The 14,342-nt window shown below is 47.3% G+C and overlaps 1 protein-coding gene across 3 annotated transcripts in view; it reads right to left on the bottom strand.

The window, feature by feature from the left end:
- CEP89 (centrosomal protein 89) overlaps nt 1–14,342 on the bottom strand; it is a 182,446-nt gene that overhangs the window by 120,832 nt on the left and 47,272 nt on the right. For all 3 annotated transcript variants that reach the window (XM_033942233.1, XM_033942232.1, XM_033942235.1), the window contains exon 5: nt 9,006–9,111. In XM_033942233.1, the coding sequence (XP_033798124.1) occupies nt 9,006–9,111 (106 nt within the window). The remainder of the gene's footprint in view (nt 1–9,005; nt 9,112–14,342) is intronic.

Raw genomic sequence — 14,342 nt, 5'->3', positions numbered from 1 at the left:
CACTAATTCTCATTAATTAGCCGTTGCACTCTTAACCAACTTACATTCCTCTTCTGTAAACTGAGGACCCAATTCTATATAGATAAATCTTTAAAACCGCTACCGACTAGTGTGGTACTAAGAGTGATTCTATAAAAGTTAGGCCACTGTACAGAATCTTGCTTAGCAATGCATAAGTGGCTGTAGTACTTGCAGGCCTGAAAGGACCCAGGGCTTGTAAGTCTAAGAACAGCATTGTATAATTTCATGACTTGTTTGTCTCTTTTGACCATTGCTCTAGCTTAGTGTTTCTCAGCTTCTTCAAGCCAAGTACCCCCAAGTACAACAAATATCAATCGAGCACCCCCACCCAAGCTCCGCCTTTGACCCACCTACATAATAATAGTACTTATTGAAATGCAATTTCTTCTATCTATTTTTCATATACACACAATATAATCTTATTAATACACAACGGTAACCACAAAATTAAAAAAACATAAAGCACACTTTACACAGAAAGTGTTAAATCATCATTTATATTTAGGGGGATTTTCAAAGAGGTCAAGGCAGAGGACTTTAAAATATGCAATGTCACCTCAATAACAACTATAGAAAAATAGACAAATATAGTGCAAAATAGACAGCAGATATAAATTCTCAAAACTGACACATTTTGATCACTAAATTGAAAATAAAATCATTTTTCCTACATTTGTTGTCTGGTGATTTCATGAGTCTTTGGTTGCACTTCCTTCTGACTGTGCATTCAATATTTCTTTCTTTCTTCCTCCTGCACGCTTCCTCTCCTCTGGAACTCATTCCCTTCCCCAACCAACATCTCTCTCTGTCCCACCATGAGTCCAACTTTCCTTCCTCTCTCCTCCACCCCTATTGGCAATATGTCTCCCTCTCTCTCTCACTGTCCATCTGACTTGAGAGATCCAGGCATCTCTCCCACCCCTCTACTGCTACATCCAACATTTCTCCCTCTCTCATCCCCCCGGATCATGTGCAGCATTTTTCACCACTGCCCACCAACCTCATGCTCATTTCTCCTTTTAGCACCATGTCACATCTCTTCCTCCATCACTATTTCCAAAATTCCTTCCCCTTGCATCCCCTTCAATCTATCCCCTCTTCACCACCATATCCAACATTTCTCCCTCTCATCCTTCTCTTCCCCATGCATCTCTACCTCATTCCTCTCTCTTATGCCCAACAATTTTCCTCTTTTTTCTTCCTTTCCCCTTGTGCACCATCTTTCCCTCTCACTCACACACTCATGCCTAACAATTCTCCTTTTCTATTCACTCCCTCTTATGTCCCAAGTTAGTGCCCCCTTCCTTCCTCCCTCCTGTGTCCCTTGTTCATGCCCCCGTCCTTCCTTCGGTGTTCAGAGTTCATGCCCCCCCCCCACCTGCCTTCGTCCCACTCCTTTCACCCTTTGTCCCAGAAAGATCATATCCTGATACTTGTTTAAGCCTTACTTGGGGGGTACACGCATGCAGCAAGTAACACGCTGCACGTGGCTGACCAATAAGTTTTCCCTCTGATGTGAACTCCGACATCGGAGAGAAGGTTTACGGGCCAGCTACATGCAGCGTGTTAATTGCTGCCTGCGCATCCCCTTCCCCAAGTGCCTCTGAAGACAGAAAGCACAGTTACTTACCGTAACAGGTGTTATCCAGGGACAGCAGGCAGATATTCTTGACTGATGGATGACGGCACCGACGGAGCCCCAGTACGGACAATTTTAGAGTGATTGCACTCTAAGAACTTGGAAAGTTCTAGCAGGCCGCACCGCGCACGCGCGAGTGCCTTCCCGCCTGACGGAGGCGCGCGGTCCCCAGTTAGGATAAGCCAGCTAAGAAGCCAACCCGGGGAGGTGGGTGGGACGCAAGAATATCTGCCTGCTGTCCCTGGATAACACCTGTTACGGTAAGTAACTGTGCTTTATCCCAGGACAAGCAGGCAGCATATTCTTGACTGATGGGTGACCTCCAAGCTAACAAAAAGAGGGATGGAGGGAAGGTTGGCCATTAGGAAAACAAATTTTGCAAAACAGATTGGCCGAAGTGTCCATCCCGTCTGGAGAAAGCATCCAGACAATAATGAGATGTAAAAGTATGAACTGAGGACCAAGTAGCAGCCTTGCAGATTTCCTCAATAGGAGTTGAACAGAGGAAAGCTACAGATGCTGCCATAGCTCGAACTCTATGGGCCGTGACAGAACCTTCCAGTGTCAGTCCGGCCTGAGCATAACAGAATGAAATGCACGCTGCAAGCCAATTTGACAGCGTACGCTTAGAAACAGGACGTCCCAATTTATTCGGATCAAAGGACAGAAAGAGTTGGGGTGATGATCTGTGGGGCTTACTACGGTCTAAATAGTAAGCCAAAGCCCGTTTACAGTCCAAAGTATGCAGAGCCTGTTCTCCAGAATGAGAGTGAGGTTTCGGAAAGAAGACAGGCAGAACAATAGATTGGTTGAGATGGAATTCAGAGACAACCTTAGGGAGAAACTTTGGATGTGTACGCAGAACCACCTTGTCATGATGAAAGACTGTAAAAGGTGGATCAGCAACTAGTGCATGGAGCTCACTGACCCTCCTGGTAGAGGTAAGAGCAATAAGGAAAAGTACCTTCCAAGTGAGAAACTTGAAAGGAGTGGTAGCCAAAGGTTCAAATAGAGGCTTCATTAAGGCGGAAAGAACCACATTGAGATCCCAGATTACAGGAGGGGCTTTGAGAGGCGGTTTCACATTGAAAAGACCCCGCATGAATCTGGACACCAAGGGATGAGCCGAGAGAAGTTTTCCATGAACTGGCTCATGAAAAGCAGAAAATAGCGCTGAGGTGGACTCTGATGGAAGTAGACTTGAGGCCAGAGCCAGACAAAGAAAGAAGATAATCCAACAAGGTCTCCACTGCAAGGGAAGTGGGATCATGATGATGAAGAAGACACCAGGAAGAAAACCATGTCCACTTCTGATGGTAACATTGCAGAGTGGCCGGTTTCCTGGAGGCATCCAGAATGGAATGAACGGGCTGAGACAAAAGAGTATCATGAGAAGTCAACCCGAGAGAAACCAAGCTGTCAGGTGCAGAGACTGAAGGTTGGGATGCAGAAGGGTCTCCTGATGTTGTGTAAGCAGAGAAGGAAACAGTGGAAGAAGAAAAGGCTCCCTGGAACTGAGTTGAAGTAGATGGGAGAACCAATGTTGCCTGGTCCACCGTGGAGCAATCAGAATCATGGTGGCTCGTTCCCTCTTGAGCTTGAACAAGGTTCTTAACATGAGAGGCAGAGGAGGGAAAGCGTACAGGAACAGATTGGACCAATCGAGGAGAAATGCATCCGCTGCCAGACGGTGAGGAGAGTAGAGTCTGGAGCAGAATAGGGGCAGCTGGTGATTGTGAGGAGCTGCAAAGAGGTCTATCTGAGGAGTGCCCCACTGAGCGAAGATGGACTGTAGAGTTAAAGGATCGAGTGTCCACTCGTGAGGCTGGAGAATTCTGCTGAGCTTGTCCGCTAAGGAATTCTGTTCTCCCTGAATGTAGATAGCTTTCAGGAATAGTTGGTGATCTGTGGCCCAAGTCCAAATCTTCTGGGCTTCCTGGCACAAGAGGCGAGAGCCTGTCCCCCCCTGCTTGTTGATGTAGTACATCGCAACTTGATTGTCTGTGCACAGCAGGAGGACTTGAGGAAAGAGAAGATGTTGAAAGGCCTTGAGGGCATAAAACATCGCTCTGAGTTCCAGGAAATTGATGTGATGCTTCATTTCCTGGGTTGTCCAAAGTCCTTGAGTTTGGAACTCGTTTAAATGAGCTCCCCAGGCATAAGGGGAGGCGTCGGTGGTGATGACAAGTTGATGAGGAGGTAGATGGAACAGAAGACCTCTGGAGAGATTCGAGGATATCAACCACCATTGTAGAGACTGACGAAGAGATGATGTCACAGATATGTGTCATGAGCAAGGATCCGTCGCTTGGGACCACTGGGTAGCTAGGGTCCATTGAGGAGTGCGCAGGTGAAGACGTGCGAAGGGTGTGACATGAACTGTGGAGGCAATGTGACCCCGAGAGTATCATCATTTGCTTGGCAGAGATGGAACTTTGTGGGAGTACCTGCTGACATAGAGATTGAAGAGTTTGAAGACGGTTGGACGGCAGGAACGCTCTCATGAGGACTGTGTCCAGCACCGCTCCAATGAATTGAAGTCTCTGAGTGGGGATGAGATGAGATTTGGGTAGATTTATCTCGAACCCCAGAAGTTGTAGAAACAGGATGGTTTGGTTGGTGGCCAGGAGCACTGTCTGAGATGAATTGGCCTTGATTAACCAATCGTCCAAGTAAGGAAAGACCTGAAGGTGGTGAGAGCGTAGAAAGGCAGCCACCACAATCAGACATTTGGTGAACACTCTCAGAGAGGAGGCAAGACCGAAGGGCAGCACCTTGTATTGGTAATGACAATGATTGATCATCAAGCGGAGGTACTGTCTGGAGGCCAGATTGACGGGTACATGAGTGTATGCCTCTTTGAGATCGAGGGAGCATAGCCAGTCGCCTTGATGGAGAAGAGGATAAAGAGTTGCCAGAGAAAGCATCTTGAATTTCTCCTTGACCAAGCATTTGTTGAGATTGCGAAGATCTAGTATGGGTCTGAGATCCCCTGTTTTTTTGGGGACCAGAAAATAACGGGAGTAGAATCCCTGCCCCTTCTGATCTAGAGGAACTTCCTCTATGGCGTTCAGGAGGAGGAGGGATTGAACTTCCTGAAGAAGGAGAGAAGACTGAGAGGTGTTCAAAGCAGACTCTCTTGGCAGACTTTGTGCAGGAAGTGTCTGAAAGTTGAGAGAATAGCCGTGGCAGATGATGTTGAGGACCCACTGATCCGATGTGATGTTCTCCCAACGGCTGATGTAACAAGAAAGACGTCCTCCTATGGGTCGAGGGAGATGGGGAGATGGTGGAATACTGGCTATGCTTTGGAGAACCACGTCAAAAGGGTTGGGTAGACTTTTGTGGTGGAGGAGGCTTCACCTATTTCTGCTGGGCTGGCCTAGGAGGTTGTCGCTGTTGTTGGCGCTGACGTCTAGGCTGTTGAGTAGCCGGTGGCAAGGGACGAGCAGCATAGCGGTGCTGGTAGGCGGATTGTTGGCAAAAAGGCCGAGCAGGTGGAGTCTTTTTCTTAGTCTTCAGGAGAGTATCTCACCGAGTCTCATGGGCAGACAGTTTTTGTGTAGTGGAATCCATGGACTCTCCAAAGAGCTCATCACCTAAGCAGGGAGCATTTGCTAGGCGGTCCTGATGATTTACATCGAGCTCCGAGACTCTGAGCCATGCCAACCGACGCATGGCAACAGACATAGCCGTGGCTCTAGACGTCAATTCAAATGTGTCATAAATTGACCTAACTAGGAATTTTCGTAACTGGAGAAGAGAGGAAGAACAGGCATGAAAAGCAGATTTTTTGCGGTCAGGGAGGTACTTTTCAAAAGCAGCCATGTTTTGTATGAGGTGCTTTAAATAAAAGGAAAAATGAAAAGCATAATTCCCTGACCTATTGGCTAACATGGCATTTTGATATAAACGTTTGCCAAATTTGTCCATGGCCTTTCCTTCTCTGCCAGGAGGGACTGAGGCATACACACTAGCTCCCGCTGATTTCTTAAGAGTGGATTCTACCAAAAGAGACTCATGCGGGAGCTGAGGTTTGTCAAAACCAGGAATGGGGATAACTTTGTACAAAGAGTCCAATTTACGAGGAGCTCCTGGTACAGTCAGGGGAGTCTCCAGGTTTTTATAAAAGGTCTCCCGTAAGATGTCATGTAGAGGAAGTTTGAGAAATTCCCTTGGAGGCTGGTCAAAGTCCAGAGCATCAAGGAATGCCTTGGATTTCTTAGACTCAGCCTCCAAGGGAATAGAAAGAGATTCACACATCTCTTTTAAGAAAGAGGTAAAGGATGTGGAATCCTGTTTAGAAGAGGGATCTGCAACAAGTTGATCGTCTTCATCAGAGGAACACTCACCCTCAGACAGAAAAGACTCTTCGGAGTCACCCCACAAATCAGGGTCCCTAATATGAGAGCTACGGTCTCGAGACTCCGGAGTGGAGGGTTCCAGGTATCGGGATTTGCGCGCCGACTTACCCGACCTCGTAGACACGGTACCGGGAGATGTTACATGCTGCGTCAGCACCGAAGTCTGCACCGCTTGGTGTTGAGCTCTCGGTTCCGGTGCTAAGATTGGCATCGAAGTCGATGAAGCAGTGTGGACCGGTACCGACAAAGTGGATGCTGATAAAAGAGGGCGCTCCACTGTCGGTACCGGTGGCTCAGACCAGACCGGGACTGGAAGGCTCGGTGTTAAAAGTGCAGGAAGGAGTTGTTGCAACTGCTCCTTAAGTTGCACTTGCAGGACAGCAGCAATCCACTCGTCCAGCGAAGGCACCGGTACCGCCTTTTTCTTCTGCGGTACCTGCGGTGCCGCTCTATGCCCCGAGGATGAGGAACCCGATGTCGAGGGGCTCACCTCAATAGGGGCGGAGCGCTTCCGTGGGCACCTCGAGGTCAGCAGGACTGGACTCGCTGCTACTGAGACCGGAGGACGCTCCAACGGGGAAGGCTTCTTAGCCGGCTTACCTGCGGGATGCGACGCCAGCGCGGTATCGCGCGGTGTCGACGAAGTAGGTGCCGACTGAGATGGGGGCCGATGTTGGTGCCGGTGCTGCGGAATCAGACATCTCGGCGCCAAATAACAACCGCTGTTGGATCTGGCGGTTTTTTAGAGTTCTCTTTTTTAAAGTCGCACAGCGGGTGCAGGTGGACGCTCGGTGGTCAGGACCAAGACACTGCAGACACCAGTTGTGCGGGTCTGTGAGTGAAATTGGTCGAGCGCACTGCTGGCACTTCTTAAACCCGGGTTGAGGGGGCATGAAGGTAAAAACGGCTTCTGCCAAATCGAAGGCCGAGGCCTCGATGGTGGCAACAGGCCCGCCGGGGCGAAACCGAAAAAATGAAAAAGAAAACAAAATTAGTTTTTTTTTTTTTTTTTGTAAACAAAGAAAAGAAAGCAAAAGAAGGAAATAATATTTCCGAACAAGTTTACGCGAGCGGGAAGGCGTTAAGGAAGAAAAGTTTTCAACAGCCGTTGAAACGTGCGTCTTCTTAGCTCCGCGGAAACTAAGAAACTGGGGACCGCGCGCCTCCGTCGGGCGGGAAGGCACTTGCGCGTGCGCGGTGCAGCCTGCTAGAACTTTCCATGTTCTTAGAGTGCAATCACTCTAAAATTGTCCGTACCGGGCCTCCGTCAGTGCCATCACCCATCAGTCAAGAATATGCTGCCTGCTTGTCCTGGGATAAGGAGCGAGTGCGGCTTGAACAAAGAGGTAACTGGGAACTCCCCCCCCCCCACCCCCCGAAGGCTTTCATCTGACATCAGCTCTAACCTCGGAGGGAATCCCTGTGGGTCGGCTTGTGTATGTGTGTGGGGGGGGGGAAGGTGGAGACTGTAAGGGATCCCCAGCAGCGGCTTCGGCGGAGGGGGGCAGGCAGGAAGGAGGGATCTCTGTCAGCGGTGTTTTGACAGACGGGCAGGAAATATCCTTTGCGATGGCCAGGCCACGCACCCCCAACAAGCGGCCCAGGTACTGTGTGTTGAGAAACATTGCTCTAGCTAATTAAGTTCTAGCCAGTTTCACTTGAGTTCTTATCTGAGTTCTTGCATTACCTGCTGAAACCTGGTTGTTATGCAGACAGAACAGATGTCCTCTCTGACCATATTTGAACCTTTGTATACTGATAACAGCAAACAGATGGCTTGTTTTTGGACATGTGCTATCCTGTCTGTATTTGAAAGGTAAACATTGCATGTATAAGAAGGAAGCCTCTCAATGTTATGGTTGAAGCTCAACTGACCCCCTCCCATGGAAAGAGCTCCTAACCGGATTGTTGTAGGGCTTCCTGATTTGTGAGAGGCTAAGGATGCAGGCATAGGCACCCACGGTGATGTATCTTTCTTTGTAAATAAATACTATACCTTTTCTTAGAAGTTAATGTGTGCTGTTCTATTCTCTTTATAGAAATCAGTCGGTGTCAAACATGTTTTGCAATGGCCTGTTGCGACAGGTACAGCTAGGCAAAACAGCGGCGTAAAGCATGATTAGGCATCCTAACTTTAGGTACACCATATTTATGCCAGGGTTTTCTTCGTCAAAATACCTGCGCCTAAGTTAGGAGCCTAATTCAAAAAGAGGTGCCTAACTCAAAAACAAGTCCACAATCCATCCCTAACCACACTCACTTTTAGGTAGGTGTTCTGGACTTGGCACTTTCTTTTTATAGACTCGCTTTTTCCAAGTTCGGTGCTAACTTTCAATTCAATTAACGTAAATTATGGAATTAGTGCTAATTATCAGCACTAATTAAGCATATTAACCAATTAAAGGTAGGCACTTAATTTTAGGAAGACTACATAGAATTTGCTAGTGAGTGCCTATCTTTTCTTGTGCTCAGCTGCAAAGAGTGCCATGGCTGTGGGAAGGGCATAGGCGTTCCCAGAATTTAGTTGTAATGTTATAGAATAATTTCATTTTTGTGCCTTAGTTGGACACCAGCAGTACACCAGATTTTAGCAGACAAATATAGCACCCAAAGTTAGGTGCGAGAATCATGATAAGCTATAAAGGACGTTCTACGCAGAGCACCCTTTGCAGAATACACGAGCAGAAAAGACAAGCTCCTACAGTCTGGCTTGTAGGAATGCAACTGGAAACCAGAGGGCAGTCCTTCAGGTAAGAGGGAGGGTCAAAAAAGTATGTAAATGAAGTTTCTTACAAGCAGTCTGGTGACATGAGATGCATAACCCACTTGTCCACGAATAGAGTGGGATTGTGCAAGAATTCTAGTTTAGCATGGATCCTTCCAGTGACAAACTTTGGGTACCATTTACTGAATTCCCCCTATGTGATACACATACATCAGATCTCTCAAAATCATTCACAAGAAAGAGAACTTGATCTTACCTTGTATTTCTGTTTTCAGCTCATTTACAATATTCTGTGGCTCAATCTCCTGAGAAGAGATTTCACTTTCTTCAGCATCCACAATAATTGTAGATGATATGGTTTCCTGGTTAAAAACATTATCAGGGAAAGTTAATCAAACTACATGGATTTCCTACACTTGCAAGTCTCTCTTATTCACAGTAGAATCTTAGTTATCTGGCATCTATGGCAGAGGAAAGGCCCTGCTAGGGTTGGCTAGAAGCTGCCTGTTTACTGACATTTCCTCTGCTCACCAGCTGCCGCTACATCAACTGGTGAGTGAGGGAGCAGGTTGTCAGAGCCGGCTCTATTGTTTCAGGAATGGAGGGAGATTTGTGGCTGGAGGGAGGGGAGGTTACTGGGTCAGGAGCACCACTTTAGATGTTGTCTAAGGCAGTGTTTTTCAACCGCTGTTCCGCGGCACACTAGTGTGCCGCGAGATGTTGCCTGGTGTGCCGTACGGTCAGGGCCGCCATCAGGGCAGTACCACCAGTCTAGGGAGAGGGGCGGTCCGCCCCACGTGGACAGGAGAGAGCTGGACGGTGGACCCGCGGAGTTCAATACATCTCGAGCCGCGAGGCTCGTCTCCTGTTCCTGCCTGCCCTGCAGCTAATATATAGCCGATCGCAAGCGTTCCCCGATGTCAGCGCTGACGTCGGAGGGAGGGCTTAAGCAAAGCCTGCCCTCCGACGTCAGCGCTGACGTCGGAGAATACTTCCGTTCGGCTATTTGTGCGCGGCAGGGCAGGCAGGAAGCAGAAGACAAGCCTCGCGGCTTGAGCTTCGTTTTGCTGAGAAAGTTGCAAAGATGGGCTGGGAGGCAAACACGGACCACAAAAGGGGGGAGGGAGTGCGTTTTGGACACAAGGCATGAACTTGGGAGAGAGGAAGGGAGGGAAAGAGATGCTGAGGTGGGGGAGGGAATGCGTTTTTGGACACAGAAGAAATGGACTTGGGAGAGAGGAAGGGAGGGAATGGGTTTTTGGACACAGAAGGCATGGACTTGGGAGAGAGGAAGGGAGGGAAAGAGATGCTGAGGTGGGGGAGGGAATGCATTTTTGGACACAGAAGAAATGGACTTGGGAGAGAGGAAGGGAGGTAAAGAGATGCTGAGGTGGGGGAGGGAATGCGTTTTTGGACACAGAAGAAATGGACTTGGGAGAGAGGAAGGGAGGGAAAGAGATGGTTGTGTACACGGGGAATAGAAGAAAGAATTTTTGGTCATAGGGAGGGAGTGAGGTACAGATAGTGGCATACCAGGGTGGGGGGGGCGGTCTGCCCCACGCCGGGTTTACGTCCCAAGGGGGTGCACAGCTGGTCACCCTCCAGTGTTGTCCCTAGGCCGGCAAACTGCGGCTCTTTAGCCACTTGAGTGCCACCGCCGCCATCGGGAACAGGCCGGCGCCAAGTTCTCCCTGCTTTTTCCTGTGGGGCCGGCCAACTCTCGCCACTCGCGTCAATTCTGACGTCGGAGAGGACGTTCTGGGCCAGCCAATCGCTGCCTGGCTGGCCTAGAACGTCCTCTCCGACGTTAGAATTGACGACGGGTGGCGAGAGTTGGTCGGCCCTTCGGGGAAGAGAAGCAGGGAGAACTCGGTGCCGGCCTGTTCCCGATGGCGGCAGTGGCAGCCTATTCCCCAGTGGCGGTGGCAGCATTATAAAATACTTTCTTTGTGTTTATTTGATTCCTATATATTTATATATAGTCAATATAGGCACAGTTAAATTTTTTAACTTTTTCTAATGGTGGTGTGCCTCGTGATTTTTTTCATGAAACAAGTGTGCCTTTGCCCAAAAAAGGTTGAAAAACACTGGTCTAAGGAGCGCAGGAGACAATTTTTTGCCAGTTGGTTGAGAGTACCAATTAACTGAATGCTGGTTAGTTGAGATTCTACTGTATATAAAAAAGGAAGAGCAAAGATAAATTGTGTTTTTTAAATAGTTCTATTAAGAAAGATTAGGTTTATACCTCAATAATCTTCTTGTGTCTAGTAATTCTGAACCGTAGGGTTATCCATCTGAACCCACAAGTTGATTGCAGAAGGATATCACATCTTTCAATTCCACTTCCTTTCCAGTGGGCTAGCTCCTGCCCCCTCAGTTTGTACCAAAGCAGCCATGAACCACTGTAATAGGATATATAACAGGAAGGAGGGGAAAGGGGAACTCCCCAACAATACACCTCTGGTCTGCTCTGTAACAACAAATAACATAAGTAAAACCCATGACAAAACCTGCATGCAACCAGCACTAACATTTATGGAACTCGTAGCTACTCACATGGCTTGCTTTCAAGCAGAAACACAGCTATACATTATTTTTTATTTATTTTTTTTTTTAACTCATTTTAGCTGAGAAACAGAAAAATTCTCCAATCCAGGCATACACACTCTTAACAGACAGAAAGCAGGCAAAGTTCACCTACAGGGCAGGGCTTCAAAACTACAAGACACATCTATAAGAAAGAAGATTAGAGATAAGAACCTAATCTTTCTTTCTAGTGTAATGTGTCTAATAGTCCTGAATCATAAGGATGTATCAAAGCAGTTCCCTGAATCTGCCTTCAAAGTGGCGTCCTTCCTAGCTGCTACGTCCATTCTATAAAAATTTAGTAAAAGGTATAAAAGATGGATCATGAACCTGCTCTACTAAGCCTCCACCCATAAGGAAGCCACAACTCTTGTGGAACGTGCTTTCAACGAGATTGGTGGCTGCTTACCAATCTAATCAATGTGGATATAGAAGCCTTAGACACAGTTTTCCCTCGCTTAGATGGACTTGTCAGAACAAAAAGATGATCTGAGACTCAAAACTAATTGGCAACGTCAAGGTAACACTCTCCTGATTTACAGTAACTTCAATACTTTGTCCAGGAGGGAAGGACGGCTGTTATAGTGGGATGGCTTTTATAGTGGAAGATTCAATCATTAGGCCTGTAAATAGCTGGGTGGCTGGTGGACATGAGGATCGCTTGGTAACTTGCCTGCTTGGTGCAAAGGTGGCAGACCTCACAAGTCACCTAGATAACATTTTAGATAGTATTGGGGAGGAACCTGCTGTCTTGGTACATGTGGGTACTAATGATATAGGGAAATGTAGTAGGGAGGTTCTGGAAGCCAAATTTAGGCTCTTAGATAGAAAGTTAAAATCCAGAAGTGTTCCTTGTTCCACGCGCAGGACTCAAGAGACAGGCAGAGCTTCGGTGTTTCAATGTGTGGATGAGACGATGGTGCAGGAAGGATGGTTTTAAATTTGTTAAGAACTGGGCGACATACTTAACCAGGGTGGAAGCAGGCTGCTGGCATCAACATTTAAAAAGGAGATGGAGCAGCTTTTAAACTAGAAACTGGGGGAATGCAGACAGTTACTCAAAAGAACATGGGAGCTTAATTCAGGAGCTCCGATCTAGCCCTATTTAAGAGGAGAGAATAACTTTTTTGCAGCAAGAGGTGGTGGATTGAGTGCTTTGTCGATTGCACTAAAACCAAAGGAGAAAGTAAAAAGATGACGTTGCAAGCGACAGAGAAACAGGGCCACGGGTACGTGGAACACACATTATGGAAAATGCAGAGATTTCTGCGGTGGTGGTCCAAGTGCGAGAAGCGATGCAGGAGCTTCATTCTGATATGGTATGGAAGAACTGGCTACATGAGTGGTGGTGGTAGAGACCCTTCCTGGAAGGCTGCAAGGATGGTGTAACTGGGGTTCAGAGAAAGATAGAGGAAATCACTGAGGATTATCAATTGCTGCTGGACAAGATGGAGGATTTAGAGAATCGCACCCGTAGAAACAATTTGCGGGTGTCAGGTCTCCTGGAAGTGACAGCCTATAATTGTGAGCCCATCGGGACAGACAGGGAAAATGCTTATAAATTCATGTAAACCGTTCTGAGCTCCCCTGGGAAAACGGTCTAGAAGACTGAATAAAAAAAAAATAAATAAATATATATATATATATATATATATATATATATATATATAAGGATGTCAGGGCGATGATGTCCACTTTGTTGCGGTGGCTGCTTCAGGAGGAAATTGTGGAGTTGGACATCGAAAGAGGACATAGGGCTTTGGGACCTCACGCTGCTGATAGACCCAAGGACATTGTGCTTAAAGAACGGATCCTGCGTAGGGCCAGAGACCTCGATATTGACTTGGAAGGGCCATCGCCAGGAATTCTATCAGGAATTAGTGGCTAGTGCTCTGAAAAAGCGCCACTCCTTCTGTGAGATCGCTAAAGCCAATATGAGATATTGTTGGACATCCATTTGGGCTCCTTATTACCATCAATGGGATCCACACTAGAGTGTCATCGGTGCGGGAGGCGCACACTCTGTTGCAAAAAGCAAGGATCGAGGTCCCAGATGAGCCGAGCGCTACTGCAGAGATTGTACAGAATGCCGGGATGCAATTGGCACCATTTCGATGGCAGAGGGTGGAGCAGGAAGTCTGCAGAGGGGCACAACCAACACTGGTGGCAGGTTGATGAACTTTGATTCCAGTTCCTGAACTGTGCCTGGTGTCTGGATTTCTTTCCAGGCTATCTATTGATTCATGTTTTCAGTGTTCTTTACTGAGTTTGGAGTGAGTGGAAGATGGTTAGGTTTCTTGTTCCTGTGGGGGTGAGAATAATGGAATGATGGAGAGAGGGGATGAGAGAGGGAGCGGTTGGGAGTATTGGTGTTTGTGTGGTTCAGGATATTAGCGAGTTGTAGCTACTTTATCTGGGAAACTGTTGGAATTTATATTTCATACTGTGTATTGGGCACTGGAAGAAGTTTACTTCCTTGATATAAGATGGGAGGTCTTGTTGATCCCACTTGGAGGATGGGGGAGGAGGACAGGAGGGATTAGGGGGCATGGTTGGAGTGTGTGGGGGGGAATCTTTGTGAAGCTTCTTCTTTTTCTCGACAAGGTCATGGGGGGGCTTAAGTTAGTGTCATATAATATTTGAGGCCTTAATTCTTCTTACAAATGGAAGGCCTTTTTTGGATAGGCTGCATGCCTCTATATGTTTTGTGTAGGAAACACACTTGTTGAAATCTCATGAACGTTTGGTATGGGTCCCACGCTATCCTGTCTCCTTTTGGGCTTCCCAGTTAGGGACTTCCAAGAAGAGGGGGGGAAGGTATACTCTTTTGTAAGGGACTTCACTGTGATGTCCAGAGAGTGGTAAGAGATCCCCAAGGTCGGTAGGGAGTTTCTGTGTGATGTACTTCCACATGGTTTAACCAATTTCAATGTTATTAATTTCTTCTTATATTCTTTTGTACATTTCCGCGGCATTTCCGCGGTATATAAATATAAATTATATTATG

Source organism: Geotrypetes seraphini, chromosome 4, assembly GCF_902459505.1.
Source record: "Geotrypetes seraphini chromosome 4, aGeoSer1.1, whole genome shotgun sequence".
In the NCBI taxonomy this organism is placed as follows: Eukaryota; Metazoa; Chordata; class Amphibia; order Gymnophiona; family Dermophiidae; genus Geotrypetes; species Geotrypetes seraphini.
The sequence above is the reverse complement of the archived record's forward strand: the minus strand, read 5'-3'. Positions and strand labels throughout refer to the sequence as shown.